This window comes from Astyanax mexicanus, chromosome 21 (assembly GCF_023375975.1).
Source record: "Astyanax mexicanus isolate ESR-SI-001 chromosome 21, AstMex3_surface, whole genome shotgun sequence".
Classification (NCBI taxonomy): domain Eukaryota; kingdom Metazoa; phylum Chordata; class Actinopteri; order Characiformes; family Acestrorhamphidae; genus Astyanax; species Astyanax mexicanus.
Window position 1 is genome coordinate 35,870,224 of NC_064428.1, and position 18,890 is coordinate 35,889,113.

The 18,890-nt window shown below is 35.4% G+C and overlaps 2 protein-coding genes and 1 long non-coding RNA gene across 3 annotated transcripts; all 3 read right to left on the bottom strand.

Annotated features, from left to right (window-relative positions):
• Positions 1–1,329: 1,329 nt before the first annotated feature.
• si:ch211-286b5.5 (GGL domain-containing protein) lies at positions 1,330–7,540 on the bottom strand. The gene is made up of 3 exons (XM_007229545.4): positions 7,368–7,540; positions 5,808–5,935; positions 1,330–4,929 (listed from the first exon to the last, which is right to left on the bottom strand). The coding sequence occupies exons 1-2, from the start codon at positions 7,455–7,457 to the stop codon at positions 5,810–5,812; spliced, it is 216 nt and encodes a 71-aa protein (XP_007229607.1). The 5' UTR covers positions 7,458–7,540; the 3' UTR covers positions 1,330–4,929; positions 5,808–5,809.
• A 1,654-nt stretch (positions 7,541–9,194) lies between these two features.
• On the bottom strand, positions 9,195–15,099 carry LOC111188214 (GTPase IMAP family member 7-like). Its single transcript, XM_049469625.1, has 5 exons — positions 15,021–15,099; positions 13,725–13,813; positions 12,419–12,449; positions 12,151–12,244; positions 9,195–10,415 (listed from the first exon to the last, which is right to left on the bottom strand). Exons 2-5 carry the CDS (start codon positions 13,778–13,780, stop codon positions 9,610–9,612), a joined length of 987 nt encoding a protein of 328 aa, XP_049325582.1. The 5' UTR covers positions 13,781–13,813; positions 15,021–15,099; the 3' UTR covers positions 9,195–9,609.
• Positions 15,100–15,217: 118 nt separating this feature from the next.
• LOC125785658 (uncharacterized) lies at positions 15,218–18,150 on the bottom strand. Its single transcript, XR_007427977.1, has 3 exons — positions 17,912–18,150; positions 15,672–15,862; positions 15,218–15,279 (listed from the first exon to the last, which is right to left on the bottom strand). It is a non-coding gene; the product is annotated as an uncharacterized LOC125785658 (long non-coding RNA).
• Positions 18,151–18,890: the final 740 nt, after the last annotated feature.

The window sequence follows — 18,890 nt, forward strand, 5'->3', positions numbered from 1 at the left end:
CTTTAAGCTGTAAATTAAAGATATTTAATATATTTATAATATTTATTAACTTTGGATAAGTGAATTCTCTATAAAGTCCAATATATATATTGTATATTTCTGATGACCCTGAATTTGACAACAAGGAGAGATTTATAGTCAATTTAATTATAATTTTAGGTACATTTTACATATACACAAAACGACCTTCTCTAAAAAGATACCCTAATTGCAACATTTGTTTATTCAGACTTTTATACGTAATCATTTTCAACAAGATAAAAATAAAAAATGTCATAAATCCATATATATTTATCCATATATAAGCGTTTAAATCTTTTTTGAATCCCACTTTTCTTTTCTCAGTTTGTTTGTTAAAGTTTTTGTTTTGATGTTGTTTGTATAGACTTTGTATTTGACATAATATTGTTTATTTCATGCTGTTGGATTGTATTGTATACAAATATTAATACTAATAAAAAATAACTGTTAAAAATAGTTGTTAAGCGAATATATTTTTTTACAGTCTTGAATGAATTTTTGAACGCGGTTTATTAAATTACCGCCCTCTGCTGGCCACTAACGGGATTCGCAGCTCCTCAAGTTACCTGAACGTATTGTTTCAGCATCAGATCGATGGAAAACGGTGTATTATTTCATTAAAACGTGTAAACCTTGAGTAATATATTAGTAATAATTATGTTTCTTGAGAAAAATATACTTTATTTAAGCAATAAACATATGTTTTTGTTCCGGAGATTTTCATTTGAAGTTATTACATTTATATTCAATGTTTGTAAAGTTAAAATAAATATAAAAAAATAATAGAAATATAGAAAATAATGTGTAGGATACAAGAGCCAACAAGATAAACAAATATGCATCTTAAGAAAACATATTACATACATATTTATGGTATATAAAAATGGACAATTACTCAAAAGTTTACAAAAGAACATAAAATATCATCACTTATTATGAACAAATAAAAAAAAGATATGTTAAAAAAGTAAATAAAATAATCCACATGGCCTCCACTTGTATCTAATTGGCAAATATTTAATTTTAATATTTTATCTGCAATGAGCAAAAGTTAAAAGTTTAAAGAGTTTAAGAGTTAAACAAAAAATAACACAATAAAAGGATGAGGGGTGAGCTGAAAGCGAGTGTTGTGATTGGCTCATTTCACCAAAAGTTAAAACCATACCTGAAAGGAATCAGCTGTGCCATTTCCAAATTACTACAGATCCTTCTCTTCTCCACTTCCCCTTCTCTTCCTCCTTCTTCCAGGGTAGGAAAGGAGCAGAAGGAAAGGAGGAATAGCAGAAAAACGACAAACACAGATGCGAGTGAAATGCAGGAGGCTTTATTAAAACACTACAAACAAGAAAGCAGAAATGCTAAAATTCAGATTCATAAGGCACTCGAGATTCAACAGTCCGTCACAACAACATCAGAAAACGAGAGAAATTACATAAATACAGGTAAAATCTACCAGATTTAGGTCAAGAGTTCACCTTTAGATGATGTAGATCATCGATACTGCCATTAATGTTGAAGCAGAGGTTAAAAATAAAAAAGCTCAACGTTAATCAGCGAATTAAAACACTATTAAAATTCCATCACTGCTAAACGCACTCAGACTCTAAAGAGGAAGATTTTATTTAAAGTAACACACTAAAAAAACCCCTAAAACAGATAAGCCCACAGCTGTTTACACCAGGGCCGGGCGATGTGGAGGATGGGATCCTTGATTGAGGACCATGAATTTATAATTAAGGCTAAATTTCTCTGTTTCTCCCTCTGGCTAAATTCACTGGTTTTAAAGTTAATTCAAGTTCATTAAAGTTAATTATTTAAGGCACAGATTTTACTAAGCTGTTACTGTACATCACAGTTAGCATAAGGCAGGTTTATATTAGAAAAATGTGCAGTCATAAAATGCTTAAACATGCTTTAATGAGGATATCAGTGATATCAAAAATCCTGATTAATTTGATGTGCAGCAAACATTTAATAAAAATCACTTGACTTTGTGTATAATAGTGTTACAGCTATGTTAAAATACTGAGGTATAATAACAATAAAAACAACAAATTTGTGAAAATGCCTTTAAATATTAAATTTGGACACACCTTCTCTTTTTCAATGCGTTTTCTTTATTTTCATGACTATTTACATTGTAGATTCTCACTGAAGCATCAAAACTATGAATGAACACATGTGGAGTTTTATGTACTTAATAAAAAATGAGCTGAACTCCACAGTCACCGGATCTGAACCCAATCCAGATGGTTTGGGGTGAGCTGGAGCACAGAGTGAAGAAGGCAAAGGGGCAACAAGTGCTAATAAACACCTCTGGGAACTCCTTCCTTCCTTCAAGACTGTTGGAGAACTTTTCATTTCAGGTGGCCACCTCTTGAAGAAGCTCATTGAGAGAATGATGCAAAGAGTGTGTAAAGCAGTAATCAGAGCAAAGGGTGGCTATTTTGAAGAAACTAGAATATAAAACACCTTTTTTTTTTGTATTTCACCTTTTTTGTTAAGTACATAAAACTCCATGTGTTCATTCATAGTTCTGATGCTTCAGTGAGAATCTACAATGTAAAAAGTAATGAATAATGAATAAAGAAAACGCACTGAAAAAGAGAAGGTGTCTCCAAACTTTTGGCCTGTACTGTACATCACAGGCGGTGGGTTTTCTACTGTTTATATTGATATCAGAACTATTGATATCAATTAAAACTAAGAAATGTATAGTAAGATCAATATTTGAGATAGTATAAGATTGATCTGACATTTACAATTCTGATTTGGCCCACTTTTATACGTGGTATTTAAATCCGGTATATATATCCAATATCCGCTGCAACACAACACAAAATGCACATAATGTTAATGTCAATTAAATTTGGCATATAGGGAAAACAGCCTTTAAAAAAAATATGATTGTCAAATAATTCAGATTTGGGCCACTTTATCTCTGTGTGAAAATGACCTGATGTTAAAATAACAAAAACATTAAATAGCAGCTTCTGACTTAATATGCCAAGAACAGAAGCTTGCATAACTATGTTATGCTAAACTTGAGACTATTTAATAAAACCCTATAGTTTTTTCATTAATAGCTGAAATATAACATACCAGTCCTGCTTAAAACATTTCCTAACCTTTTACTATGGTCATTTGTGCTCAGCCAATCAGCTCTCTCCTGCCCCGCCCCTAAACCCATACATCACCCAGTGCCCTTCCCAAACTACCCCTCCCATTTTAGTCTTTTTCAAATTTGAGCTGAGGGTGAGGTCAGCTAAAATCAGGAGGTTTAGTGCCCCTTTAATTCATATTGTTCTTGATTGAACTATTTCTCTAAACTGGTGTTAAATAGGATTTTGGCTGAACTAGATCATCTCTATTTATTATTTTTATTATTATTATATGTCTAAAAAAATGAATATAAACCAGCATGAAATAATAGCTAATGTAGTTTTTAATCCAGCATGGTCAGATCACCCCCTGCTGTTGGTGGTTAGTGATGAATTGGAGGAGATGCACATTATTACAGCTTCTACAGCACTATAATAATCAGTGTTTCTCCCACACTGATTCTCCCACTGATTCATTTACAGCACATTTAAAAGTGTTTTCCGAAAGCAAACTACAAAATCTGCTTGATCCCACCAAGCAAAACGGCTACTGTAGTGTTAGTGTCATCAGAATAGTGTGTAAAAACTATACTTATATAAAACATTCCTCAAACAAGCCCAAATCCTGAGATCTCCCAGCCCGGCCTCACAGCGCTAATAAATTATTAAAGGAAAAGACTATTTTCAGTAAATACATCTAAAAACTGACAGCTACTATCTTTTATAAAACACTCCAAAATGTTTAGAGTAAAAACTCTCTTGTTTTCTTCTTCATATAAAATCTTACAGTTTACTGATCACTAATTATGCTGATTACGACTTTTAGTAATGTGAAAAAAATAGCATTAAAAAACAAAACTGAAAACGTGGTCTTTTTGAGCATATTAGACCATATAGAGATTCAATCTTCATATGAACAATATTGTAAAAATAATAATTGTAATGAATATAAATGCAATTTTCTTGTTTTCTTGTGTGGTAAAGGTTAGAAAACACCCACATTTATTACTAATTACTAAAACATTTACTAAAAATGTGTAATATTAGAATAAGCACCTTTTATGCAGAGTTTTGCATAATTCAAGCTCCTCCAAAGAATCCTCTGAGCTTTTCCTTACTCTAATTTTACACATTTTAGTAATAATTATATTTTTGTTGTATGTATAAATCATTTTATAAATCATGTTTTTTAAGTTTAAAACAGTTCAAATAAAGATAAAATGTCCATATATTTCAATATTGTCCAATATGTTCAAATAGACGAAAGTTTTCATTTAAGTGTCACATGACCGTATACTGATTAAACATTTTGGTTTGTTGAAAACAAAGGCTATTGTGAGCTGGTAACAGTAGAAACAATAAACAGTGCAGTCCTGCTTTGAATGGTCCACTTCATTACGTCTACCAACAGTGTTAAAAACCTTATTATAATACTAATTATTATAAACATTGTTTTCTTTATAACAGATAAATGGAACCAAATAATCCTAAAGGAAGAATTGTGGGTAATGTAGTTCAGCTACAGTGTGAATACAGTACTGTAGTGTCTGAATAAACTAAATGTGGATCGTACCAAAGTGGACTGCACAGTGTAACCTCATCAGCTTTATCAGATATTTAAATAACTCTGATCTGAAGGTCCACAAAAAGAGATAAACGCAGCAAGACGAATTCTCACAACTCTGTAGTGTAGTGTGTGTGAGAGAGAGTGTGTGTGTGTGTGTGTGAGAGAGAGTGTGTGTAGTGTTTCAGGATAGTATATCCTGTCAGGTGACCATCTTCTTCAGGCATCTTCAGTCAACATCAACTGTGGACGAACAAGAAACACAAAAAGCATTTTAGTCGTTCACTCCATTGAAAAAAAAAAAGTTATTTATGTATAGGAGGCCAAAAAAACTGATCCGGCTACCAAATATACTCCTCTTATTGGAGCTAAACTGCTGATCAGGCACAGTTTAATCTGATATATTAGCCAAATAACACTAAATTACTGTCTTTGCTGCTCCATGTGGTTTACATGCAAGAACCCGATACTGATATAGTTATAGCAGTGGAGCGCTAAAGTTCAGCAACCTAGCTGCTGCTGGTTAACTAGCTAACTTTAGCGTTTATCGTATGTGTTGTCCATTCCTTAATTCCTCTGTGATGGGGAGCTGAAATAAGCTTTTATTATTCTGTTCCACCTTAAATTTCCACCTTTAATACAGCTTCTGCTGTCTGTTGCACCATTTAAAGTGGACCAGGTAAGTTAGCTAGCTAGCTAGCTTGCTACTGAAACAAACTATTAGCGATTTTTTAATGCTTGTTATGAAGAAAATGTCCATAAAACATTAAAACTACTCATTAAACTAATGGTAATATAGTGGTCTATATGTCTATTTTTTTCATTTATCGTTCCTAATATTCAAATAGAATTTAGATCAGAGAGTTCATTCTAAGTGCAACCTATTTTTTGGATATTCTAAAATTCTGTTTTATACTGTAACAGGGTTCTCTAGATCATCACAATTTCCTGATTGCCTATTTACCCATCACTAACTGACTGTTCACTCGCATGCCTAATATATACCACCAATAAACAGCTGCCTTTGTACTGACAATGTAATTAACTCGTCATTAACCCGTCACTGAATTTAATGTCATGTCTTTGGGGCATTTTAGGGTCAAAACTGGACTTCACATTACCTCTAGAGCAGCCCACAGGATTTCGGGGGGCGGAAGGGGTTGTCGCCGGAGGGAACGCCCATCAGCAGAGGGTCTTTGTGGGCATTTTGAAGGCAGAAGTTCTTCAGGTCTGTGGCCGCCTGAGACACCTGGCAAACAAAGCATATTACATTAATCAAAACATTCAGTGATAACAATGAAAAATGCTTAAAAAATGGGAGGGGTAGTCTGGGAAGGGCACTGGGTGATGTATGGGTTTAGGGGCAGCTCAGAAGGGAGAGAGCTGAGCAGTGTGCCCCTGATAGCGGTGAGCCCCAGATGGTTCGACGTCACCAGGGTGGGGGGTATTACTGATTGACTGATTTGTATATCAGTTGAACCTGTGAGGGTGCTGCAGAAGCGGAAATTACAGATGAAGAAAAAACGTTTTTTTTTAAGGTTAGGAAGGGTTTATAAAAAATGTAAGCAGGGCCGGTATGTTTTATTACTTCAGAGAACAATGAACACATATCAGCTCTGTGTGTGTGTGTGTGTGTGTGTACATGTATGTATTTGGTTTAGGTTTTTTAGGGCTTTGGTCCTTTTGGGGTAGTCTGTATATTTATTGTGAACAATAGTGTTTAAAAATAACAAAGGCACATATTTCAGGAAAATGTGGTGAAGTTTAAATTCTGTTGGTTAAATAAGTTTATTTAACAGTATTTATTTGTAGTTATATATATGTTTTTAAGTTGTTGTTTTTTTCTCCTATAGGCCTCCATATACAGCTCTTGAAATAAAGAGACCACTTCAGTTTCAGTTTCTGAATCAGTTTCTCCGATTGTTATCTGCTATTTATAGGTTTATGTTTGAGTAAAACGAGCATTGTTATTTTATTCTATAAGCTACAGACAACATTTCTCCCAAATTCCAAATAAAAAAAAAAAAGTCTTTTCGAGCATTTATTTGCAGAAAATGAGAAATGGCTGAAATAACTTTCAGAAATTAAATAATTCAAAGAAATCAATATTTGGTGGAATTACCCTGGTTTTTAATCACAGTTTTCATGCATCTTGGCATCAGGTTCTCCTCCACCAGTCTTACACACTGCTTTTGGAGAACTTCATTCCTTTACTTCTGGTTAAAAAACATTCAAGCAGTTCAGTTTGGTTTGATGGTTTGTGATCATCCATCTTCCTCTTGATTATATTCCAGATTTTTTTTAATTGGTAAAATCAAATAAAAGTAACTCATCATTTTTAAGTGGTCTCCTATTATTTATCCAGAGCTGGATATTTGGATGAACAGGAAACACAACATAAACAAGCCCGGTGGGTTAGCTATGCTAGGCTAGGCGAGTTAGAAGTTTGTGTGTAACTGTGACATGTGTTTTAACGTAGTTTAACTCAGATATCGCTGTATTAAACAGAATAAAGTGAATAAAACGAGTTAAATCGCTGTTTTCTGGCGCTGTTTGTGTTGTAGAGAGGGGTAAGGAGCTCCTGGGCTGTTAGCTCGATGCTAAGCTAAACCTGTTAGCGCTGTAAAGTTGCTGTAAAGTTTATTTCTCGGTTTTAAAGTGGATTTTTCTGTTTTTTTTACCTGGATTCTGCGGACGCTGGCCTCCAGTCTCAGCTGTTTGACGGCTCTGTAGGCCACGGCCAGGCTGGAGCTGGCGTTGTTGTTGGACATGGTGGAGCTGGACGGCTGGACGGGCTGGATCCTCCCGGGAGACTGAGCTTCACCCGCAGCTCCAGCACAGCCAAGAACCGCCGGGTTGCCAGTTAGACTGCTCAAAACCCCCCAATCAAGAGGAAGATGGATGATCATAAGCTATCAAACCACCAAACTGAACTGCTTGAATTTTTGCACCAGGAGTAAAGCAGCATAAAGTAATCCAAAAGCAGTGTGTAAGACTGGTGGAGGAGAACATGATGCCAAGATGCATGAAAACTGTGGTTAAAAACCAAAGTTATTCCACCAAATATTGATTTCTGATCTCCTAAAACTTTATGAATATGAACTTTTTGGTTTTTTTTTTTTTTGCATTATTTGAGGTCTGAAAGCTCTGCATCTTTTCCTTATTTCAGCCATTTCTCTTTTTTTTTGCAAATAAATGCTCTAAATGACTAAAATATTTTTGTTTGGAGTTTGGGAAAAATGTTGTCTGTAGTTTATAAAATAAAACAACAATGTTCATTTTACTCAAACATTTATCTATAAATAGCAAAATCAGAAACTGAAGTGGTCTCTTAATTTTTCCAGAGCTGTATTTTTATGTTTAGTTTACTACATAATTGAAACACAAAAATGGTCCCTAACATTTTTTTTTCTTGATGAATAAAGCAAAATGACCTGAAATAAATTATTTTTTTACTGAATGTTAAGAAGGGTTTTTGAAAGTTAAGATACAAAAGTTTTGAGATACTAAATCATTATTTTGAGATACTGATTATTTAAAAATAATAAGTTGTTATTTTGAATTATTCCATCAATATTTTGAGATACTATGTTGTTATTTTAATATGTTAAGTCAATCTTTCAAAGTACTAAATCCTGAGATACTAAGTTAATGGAAGCAATAAAACTCTTAATTTATTGTTAAAATTTGAAATTTTCATGTTAATTCATGGTTATGCCTTTTGCTGGATCCTCCCAGGAGACCGCAGCTCCAGCCCAGCCGCCACTGGGTTGCCAAATAGCCAACACAAAAAAACCCTTTTTTTTCTGTTGTTAATGTCGTTTGAGTTTTTTATTATTAGATATTAGTTTATAAACCCATTAGCACCCTTCAAAATAAAATAAACACATCAGTTATTTTTTATTAACTGAATTTATGTCATTCTCTTGATACTATCTCATTATTTTTTTATATCTCATATATTTTTAGATGCTATGTTGTTTTTTTTTACAGATATTATGTTATAAATTTGGAGACAATAAATCATTATATAGAGATGCTAAATTACTATTATGAGATACCAAGTCATTTTTCTGAGATACTACTTTTTTATTTTGAAGTTATTTTGAGGTACTAATTTGTAAGCCACTAAGTTGTTATTTTGAGATACCAAATCATTATTTTGAGATATTACGTGACTATTTTGATATACTAATTTGTTATTTTGAATTGCTACGTCAGTCTTTTAAGATACTAAGTGATTTTTTAGACACTATTTTGTAATTTTGAGATACTAAATCATTATTTTTTAAGATAGTAAAAGTTTTTTTAATACTATTTTGTTATTTTGAGACAGTAAATCATTCTTCTGATAGTCAATAGTCGTGAGATACTAGGTTGGTGTTTTCAGGTGTCATTCTTTTGAGATACTAAGTTTTGTGAGATACTAGTAACTTACTGACAAATTTACAGTAACTAACCGACAGCAATAGTACTTTAAATTACTGTAAAAAGCACAGTAAACGGAAGCAATAAAACACACATTTATTGTAAACTTTTGAATCTTTCATGTTAATTCATAGACCATGCCTTTTTTTTCACAGTACTGTAGAGTGTAAAGATATTCACAGTCATTTTTTGGTGAGGATCTCAGTGCATTACTTTGGATTCCACACCTATTTATTCCAGTACTTGTTAAAACGAAAGTGCATACATTTTATCAACAAGTTTCACTCAACACACTTAGCTATAAAACTAAAAGAAAAGGAGGAAAATACAGTCTGAAGTCATTCGTTCAGGAGCAGTGATCATATATTACAGTGTTTGTACTGTATATTGTCACCTTTACCCCTGTGTGTTTTTAGAATAAATATATATTTGGCTTGGTAGGGTTGGTCTTGCCAACACACTGGTACCATTAAATACAATTTAAAAGCTTTAAGTTCACTTTTTAAACCAAACATACAAAAGAACCACAAAGAGAGCGACTAAAATGAACTGTATGATTCTAATAGTGTTCTGTGCATGTTCCAGAGCTGATTTTAATTTGATGTTTTCGTATTGTTCGTCTCTTAGTTTAACTGCCACATCCTTCATCTGTTTTAGCTTTCTTAACTCTTCTTCTTTGTTGGCTTGCTGGACATTATTATACACCTCCTTTGTGTACATGTATCCCATATTTTCATGTAGCATGAGCTTTATCTTTTGGAATAATTCTGTAACCTGAGTTCTGTCACTTCTGTCGTAGTTGTTAAAGACGTGGTATCTACCATCACAGGTATCTACAAGATGCTGAAGCTCGTAACTGTTACTGATAAACTTCTGAATGGGCTTCCCCTCCAGCAGATCTCCACCAGTGAACAGGATCATGGTGAACTTCACAGCTACTTCTCCAAAGTTCTCCTGAATCCACTTCACAGCGTTCACCTCCTCCTCGGTGAATCTCCCGATTTTGATCACCAGCAGGAAGACGTGAGGACCAGGAACGATCATGGAAATACAGTCAGGTGCATTCTGAGCTTCTTCATCTGACATTAACCAGGTATCCATGACCCCCGGAGTGTCGATTATAGTGATGTTTCTTCCGTCCACAACTTTGGTTTTATTCTCACAGTCTGGAGTCACAGAAGCTGGAGACGCCTCGACTCTGAAAGCTTCTTCTCCCAGGATGGTGTTTGCTGAAGCACTCTTCCCAGCTCCGGTTTTACCCACCAGCATCAGTCTCAGCTCATGATGATCAATCTCTTGTCCTTCACCAACAGAACAAACAAGTCAGACTAAGGAGTATCAACTTTAAGGTTAAAAAACAGTTTACACATCTAATCCCTATAACCAAATTAAACAAGTGTCACAAACCTAAAACAATGCATATACCTCCCTTAATTTAGTAAAAGTCATCTAGCATTATTTAAAGGGTTAAACTGAAGGGTTTCAATCTGTTGGTTGTCAAACAGTGTTTCATCACAAGAGCATAAACTTGGGCATTCACTAACAAAGACTGGGTATTAACCCCACAGGTTTATGTGGATCCAAGTTGGAAAGTTCTTTGTGTCGTCCACCGAACAATAACACTATCTATTATTTGTTTTTTGTTAATGATCATTTTAAATGTAGAGTTCACTTTTGCAACAGTCAGATACATTAGAGTGGCACTCCGAGACACTGGTTCACCTCAACCTTTAGCCTGCCTGTGTCTTTAGCCTGTGTCTGTAACCAGTGTCTTGCTTTGTCTTTGAATGCGCTGACCTAAAGGAAGGGAAATTCAACCTTCTGGAGTCAAATCAAAACCTTATCTGTTGAGAAGTTTAATAATGCCAGGTTCACACTACACGATTGTGGGCCAGATTTCAGCCGCCTACAGTTTTTCATTGATCGCCGACAAAACCTCTGCTCTGGAAATCGGCATTGACTCTGCGCTCGCGCTGCCACGTAGAGTGAACTACTGAAAGACGCTCGCTGACCTGTTGCTAACTGATCACCCACCAGTTGCAGATGCCCGGCAAATATTCAACATGTTTAATATCTGGCTCAGTGGGCGACTGGGAGTCAGGAGTAGCGGCTACATACAGCCAATGAGATCACAGAAAGAGAGAACCAGGGATGTTTATGGAGCGTCTGACCAACCTACCGTCCCCACTGTTATATCATGAAATGAGGGAGCCTGTGAGTGAGTTCTCTATGAATAGGGGTGAATGGAGCTAAAAGTAAATAAAAATAATTATGAACTACTTGTTCTGAATATTTCTTTAGTTTTAGAAAGTAGAATAATGTATTTTACTAAAACAAACTAAGAAAGTGTTTCTGTATATTTTAGTTGATCTAAAGAAATCAGATTTACACTGTAAAGCACTAGCATTACTGCTGCATGATTGAAATGCTCTGAAGTATGAAGTTCAAAATGATAAAAAATTATGTCTGTGGTGCTGAAACATTTATAACATATTTATAAACTCTGATTTAACTCTGATTTGACTGATTTTGCATTATATGAACTCGTTCATGTTGGACTCACTTTAAGTGAGTATTCTCCTCTATAGAGATTCTTTGGAATGGTATCGCTAGTTTTTGTGTGAGTTTAGTTCTGGTGTGTTCTCGTGATAAACGTGTTTCTGGAGAGCAGCCAGGTGAGTCTGTGCTTTCCCGCAGTCAGAAATCGTGTAATTTGTGACCCTGTGTCGCTAATCAGTTATTTAGTGTGAAAGTCTCAACAACTGAAGGACTCAAAAAGTCATGTAGTGTGAACCTGGCATAAGAGAAACAGTTTTGTTAGGATGAATGGCCCAAAAGTCCTCTAATGCCGTATGCAGAATTAATCATTAGTTACTGAAAACATTTGGTTTAAGGTTATTGCTGCTGAGGGTATTAAGCTATTTAATGTGTGGAAACATTGCTAAATAAATAAATGTAAAAATATGTTATGGCAAATTTTGCTTAATTATTAAATCGTAGAACAAGATCTGTACAATTTTATAAACTTGGATTTACCTTTAAAAGCCAAATACAACATAATCAACAATGCAGTGATTCCCACCACCACGGCTACCCAAGTATCAAAACGAACCATGGAAATCCAGGAGTCCTAGAATCAGGTACAAATATTTTTAGGCAAATATTAAACTGGTAATCCTATGTATTTAAAATGCATGCATCTCACAGAACTGTAATAATTACAGTTAAAATGCAGGTGTTATTCAGAAAATGAGGAAAGAGCATTGTATAAGATCATTTTAAGTATTTGGATGTTATGATTTACCTCATTTGTCTGTGTTTCCTTGTCCACTTGCCTGTTTATAGGGGGTAAATTAAGATTACAGACATGTTACAGACAACAAAGATAAAATAATGCACAGTTACTGTAATAAATTGCATTTTTTCAAGGTTCCTTGGATGATCAAGAATAATGTGCACAGATCAGGTAGCAACACTGTTTGGTAATAAAAATAAAAAATAAAAAATGATGGGGAATTTTGGTGTTAAATGTCAGTGGAACTTTACAGTATATATATATATATATATACTTTACAGCATAATGAACACTGAACCAGTGCTGGATAGGGCATGGTTTTACAATATGAACATTCAAGCATATTCCAAATGTATTCTATAGTCAGACCCAGACACTGGGAATAACACCACCTACTGTCATGCTCATAAGGAAAGTTAATTCATATTTCAACCCAGATTTAATCTTAATCATAATAATAATAATTTCTGAACACAGTACCTTGGCTGGTCTGGCTTTTGTTTAAGCTTGTTCTTTTTAGTGTCAGGGAAAAAGCTAGTGAAGGAAAAGTTCAGGACTAGGACTGAATAAAAATGGCCTTCCAATTTGGGGGGGAATGGGGTAAAATAAAAAAGATTCATACTTTATATTGATACGTTATATAACAGGCATTTGCACTATGCTGTTGAACACCTACAAGAATCGTGCATTTGTTCACTGTGCTGCTTTGCTCTCGCAAACTCTACTGCCTGCTTTTAAAGACTCTGTGACACTTTTTCACTCCGGCAACTCTGGCCACACCATGGACACACCCCCATCTCTGCAGACACACTCTCAGAGATGCCCAAGCTTGCACTGCAAATTTAAATTATTTTATTAATTATTAATTAACTGTGTATTTGCACTGAAAATCAATGAATCTATCGGTTCATTTTTGCCCATGAGCCAACTGCCTGCATCTGCATCTCCCTCTAACCTTCATACAAGCATCAGGATATCTCTATATAGCGGCTCCTTCTCCATCAAAAATCAACTTTGTCTCAATTAAATGGATTTAAACAATCTGCACATTTTTTCCAGGCAAGTGCAATGTTTTCCCAATTCAATGAAGTCACCTCGCTCCTTCCAGAGCCACATGTGGCGGTTCAATCACATCTTTCTACTTCCTTCTCCCATGTGTGCATCTATAATAATCAACAGCCTCATAGGGATCTGCATCCCTTAACTGAGCACAGCCTTTTGAGTTTCTTTAAAATAGTAGAGCAGACTCTATTTTATCAAAACCACAAAATATTCATGAAAACATCCTGACAAAATACATAAATATTATGTTTACCTTTTACTTCTAAACGTCGGCCCTTCACCCATGGAGTGATCACTTCTCACAGACATGACATCAAAATTTTCTAGTGTTTTGTCGACCCACTGCAGGCACAAAGAGCAAAAAGAAACACATTAATATTTTATATGTACACATAACCCAAAATTTAAATCTTGATTAAGAAGTTAAGTACCTGTTGTTCCTAAAGCTCTCCTAAATATTCCTCAGCTACATAAAAACTCAGTAAAATCCAGTTAAACAGTTAATGGATTAAACACTGCAGTATTTATTTTTGTGACTGTATGTTTTTCAGAAAAAAGGCTGATTTATTTTAGAAATAACTTTAAGTTGAACAACTCAGGAACTTTTGCCTCAGCAAACCCGAGTGTGTATGAGGAAGTTCACTGATACTAAAAGTCACGACTGTCAGCACTACTTTTTAACATTTTCATGATCAATAAAACTGCAGTTGATTATCATGGTTTGAAAAACTGCACTGTAAAAAACAAAACTTAAAATTGTTCTGCTTAATGTGATTTTTAGGTCTGCTGAGTGAGAAATATTGAATTGCACCATATAGCAAACTAATCACCCCAACTAACTTTATTAAGTTTCTTGTTAAAAGTTGGTCCAAATAAATAATCTGTGTTGACAAAATTGACTAATTGTAGTTGAACCCTAGTCGAGGCCATGCCAACTACTCTGCACATGCTCAGTTTGACCCTTTATTTGATCGGGGTCTATGGAGCAATGTTAATCACATTATTTGCATATTGGGCGTGTCCTTCCAAGAGATTTCTGGTTGGCACAACTGCATGTTTTTTTTTTTTATCAAAACTTAAAAGACTGAGTTTATCTCAAAACACAAAAATGTAGTGCAGTAAGTTGCCTTAATATTTTGAGTTTTCTTAACTTTTTTATTTTTACAGTGTGAAAGATAGTGTAAAGGGAGATTTCCAAATCTCAGGTTTGGGGATTTTGCGATTGGAGGGATGTCATAATTAATCTCTTTGTTCACTTGTTCATAGCTTTGTTATTAACATGAACTGAATTTAGTCTTATTCAGCCTTATTGAGTTTTTAGTGCCACATAAAACAAATTCAACAAGCCCACAGAATGTGTTTAACTGGAAACCAAAACTAGAGCTTTTTACACTGTACAGAAGAACTGCATGCTCTCCTCTAGCTGTGGAGAAAAGAATATTTTACACAGTCTCAAATAACTCCCTGTTCCCTACATAGTGCACTACTTTAAAACAAATATGTGCTCTACAAATTAAAACTACACAATGTTTTTATGTGTATTATTTACCTCTTTGGTCAATTTTAGTCTGTCATCATTGATGGCTTCTTTTGCATCATCTGTGTTCTGGTGTAAATTCTCATGATACTCAAAATTCCCATAACTTTGAGTATCTAGAATGAAAGCACACACACACACACACACACAGTTTAACTGAGAGCTAATGCATTAGTTTGTGCTTTAACGACCATCAATAAAAACAAATTTTTCATTAACAGAACTGACCAGAGGGAATCACCAGTGTCTCAGCCCCCCAATGTCCTGAACCCTGAGAGAGTGAGAGAGAGAAATAGAAAAATACATAGAGAAATAAATATAAAGAGAGAAATAGAGAAATAAATAGAGAAAGATAGAGAAAGAGTGATAGAGATATAGAAAGAGATAAATAGAGAGAGATAGAGAAAGAGATAAATAGAGAGAGATAGAGAAAGAGAGATAAATAGAAATAGAGAAAGAGAGATAAATAGAGAGAGATAGAAAACGAGAGAGAGAGAGAAATATAGAGAGAATGATTAATTACTTTTGTGTAGCAGTGCAAACATTATAATGAATTTAACTAATATATTTGATTAAATGTATTATTTAAACTGCATTTATTCAGTCAGTGTCATTAAAATAATCTCTCTTATTGATTTATTTGTCTTTTGATTGGTCAGTTACCTTTACTGAAGCCTTTTCCTTCATCGTATTTTCTGTTGTATCCATGTCCTGATTGGCCGGTTTCTTTTTTGTTTCACCACCTCGCACTTTAGACTGTTGCTTGCCTCCAGGCTTCTGCACCTTGGGAATTTCTTTTATATCCTTTTCTGATTGGCAGCCTCCAAGTCACTGTGTTGATTACCTCCAGGGTTCTGCAGTGAGATTATTATATTTTATTAATCTCAATCAGAGACTCATCATAATACCATGGTGTGTTATTGAATGTGGACCTCAATATAAAACATTATTTATATTGAAGATCCAAGATCTTCTTAATACAGTTGTGGTCAAAAGTTTACATACACTTGTAAAAAAACATAATGTTATGGCTGTCTTGAGTTTTCAATAAGTTCTACAACTCTTATTTTTCTGTGATAGAGTGATCGGAACACATACATGTTTGTCACAAAAAACAGTCATAAAATTTGGTTCTTTCATAAATTTATTATGGGTCTGCTGAAAATGTCACCAAATCTGCTGGGTCAAAAATATACATACAGCAACATTAGTATTTGGTTACATGTCCCTTGGCCATTTTCACGGCAACTAGGCGCTTTTGGTAGCCATCCAGAAGGTCCTGGCAAGCTTCAGGTCGAATGTTTGACCACTCTTCTTGACAGAATTGGTGCAGTTCAGCTAAATGTGATGGTTTTCTTGCATGAACCCGTTTCTTTAGCACTGTCCACATGTTCTCAATGGGGTTTAAGTCAGGACTTTGGGAAGGCCATTCTAAAACCTTAATTCTAGCCTGGTTTAGCCATTCCTTTACCACTTTTGATGTGTGTTTTGGGTCATTGTCTTGTTGGAACACCCAACTGCGCCCAAGACCCAACCTTCGGGCTGATGTTTTTAAGTTTTCCTGCAGAATTTGGAGGTAATCCTCCTTCTTCATTATCCCATTTACTTTCTGCAAAGAACCAGTTCCACTGGCAGCAAAACATCCCCAGAGCATAATACTACCACCACCATGCTTGACAGTAGGCATGGTGTTCCTGGGATTAAAGGCCTCATCTTTTCTCCTCCAAACATATTGCTGGGTGTTGTGGCCAAACAGCTCAATTTTTGTTTCGTCTGACCAGAGAACTTTCCTCCAGAAGGTTTTATCTTTGTCCATGTGATCAGCAGCAAACTTCAGCCGAGTCTTAAGGTGCCTTTTCTGGAGCAAGGGCTTCTTTCTTGCACGGCAGCCTCTCAGTCCATGGCGATGTAAAACACGCTTGACTGTGGAGACTGACACCTGTGTTCCATCAGCTTCCAAATCCTTGCAGACCTGCTTCTTGGTGATTCTTGGTTGACTCTTGACCATCCTGACCAATCTCCTCTCGGCAGCATGTGATAGCTTGCGTTTTCTTCCTGATCGTGGCAGTGACACAACTGTTCCATGCACTTTATACTTGCGTATAATTGTCTGCACAGTTGCTCTTGGGACCTGTAGCTGCTTTGAAATGGCTCCAAGTGACTTCCCTGACTTGTTCAAGTCAATAATTCGCTTTTTCAGATCCACACTGAGTTCCTTTGACTTTCCCATTGTAGCTTTTGTAGCTGAGTCTAATCACTGGGTCAAATGAGCCCTATTTAAATGGGCTCATGAGAAGTCAACAGCTGTAGTCAATCAGAATCACTTACAAGAAGTGAAGAGGCCATGACATGAAGCTAATTTGATTGACACAACTCGCTACATCACCAAAATTGACAAATTTTGTTGCTGTATGTATATTTTTGACCCAGCAGATTTGGTGACATTTTCAGCAGACCCATAATAAATTTATGAAAGAACCAAATTTTATGACTGTTTTTTGTGACAAACATGTATGTGTTCCGATCACTCTATCACAGAAAAATAAGAGTTGTAGAACTTATTGAAAACTCAAGACAGCCATAACATTATGTTTTTTTACAAGTGTATGTAAACTTTTGACCACAACTGTATCTATCTAAGAAGTTAAGAATGTAATAATAGAGCATTTGTTTAGTTTTTAATTTACTTCTCACCTGTAAATGATTTGAGATGATGGGTTCTTGTGAGAGTGGTGTTAATCAGCAGGGATTGTAGCCAATGCTAACAGCAGCTATTGCTAACAGCAGCTAATGCTAACAGCAGCTAAAGCTAATGGTGTCGAAAACAACCCAAACCCTGCTCTCTAACCCTTCTTCAGCCACTGCTCCTCACCCAACATGCTCCTCACACAGTGAACAGTTACCTGATAAAGTGCAGGATCTGGAGAAATCTGAAGAAATCTGAAGAAATCTGGAGAAATCTGGGTTAAACTCGTTATTTTTCCTCTTCAGTTTGTTTCACTGCTCTTTTCTTTCCTCCTCCTGAACTTTGAGCTGCTTTCACTCTGCACAGATCTAATCTTCATCTACAGACACATCAGCATGGACTATAAAATAATGATTGGTCAGTCGGCTCCTGAGAGTGAGCTGATTCTTTTTTTTTTTGCCGCATGTGATTGGTGTGTCTACACTGAGCAAGAGAAGAATAGGAAGGGGAGTGCTCTTTTTTAGACGCTAGATAAACCTGGTTTATTAGTTACAGTTCTACAGTGTGAATCCCGTTCTGTTATAAAGTGTAATTATAACAGAGCGGGAATATATATTATATAAGTGTCCCAGTCCTGCTCCACGAACAGACTCCGAAAGTCTTTTGTCCCTCAGGCCTAAACTAAAGACTCTGTGACACTTTTTTACTACATGGTCACACCCCCATCCAGGGCCGGATTAAAAGAATGGGCTGAAAGGGCTGCAGCCCCGGGCCTCGCCACTAGGGGGGCCTCCGGTCGCTGAATGTCAAAGGACAAATTAAATAAAAAAAAACGAAAATTACAAGCAATAAAAAAGGAAAGAGCGACAGAATTATTACAGAAAACACCCAAATTAACCAGTGTGGAGTAGTCAGCCTGCTGTAGCAGCTACCACCAGCAAAGATGCACTGTGCTCTCTCTCTCTCTCGCTCTTCCGCAGTGCGGAGCTGAATTCAGCGCGGGGCTACAAATAATAATAATATAAATAATATAATACAATAATATAAAACTCAGTTTAGTTAAATAAATGAAGATGAGTAAGGACCTGTAAAGTTAATCGAATATTGTCAAATATAAAGGATAGGTTGAGGTTTTGATGAGCTGTTTCAATGACCTGAAACTGAAACATTTATTATTCTGCGCACTATCAAAAAGC

What these genes read in the sequence shown, in the direction of transcription:
- si:ch211-286b5.5 (XM_007229545.4), bottom strand. Translation starts at nt 7,457, where the DNA reads ATGTCCAACAACAACGCCAGCTCCAGCCTGGCCGTGGCCTACAGAGCC. An exon ending in CCAGCGTCCGCAGAATCCAG is followed by an intron (nt 5,936 to 7,367) that starts GTAAAAAAAACA and finishes TTTGTTTGCCAG; the next exon opens with GTGTCTCAGGCGGCCACAGA.
- LOC111188214 (XM_049469625.1), bottom strand. Translation starts at nt 13,780, where the DNA reads ATGTCTGTGAGAAGTGATCACTCCATGGGTGAAGGGCCGACGTTTAGA. An exon ending in CCGACGTTTAGAAGTAAAAG is followed by an intron (nt 12,450 to 13,724) that starts GTAAACATAATA and finishes CCCTATAAACAG; the next exon opens with GCAAGTGGACAAGGAAACAC. An exon ending in AGGAAACACAGACAAATGAG is followed by an intron (nt 12,245 to 12,418) that starts GTAAATCATAAC and finishes ACCTGATTCTAG; the next exon opens with GACTCCTGGATTTCCATGGT.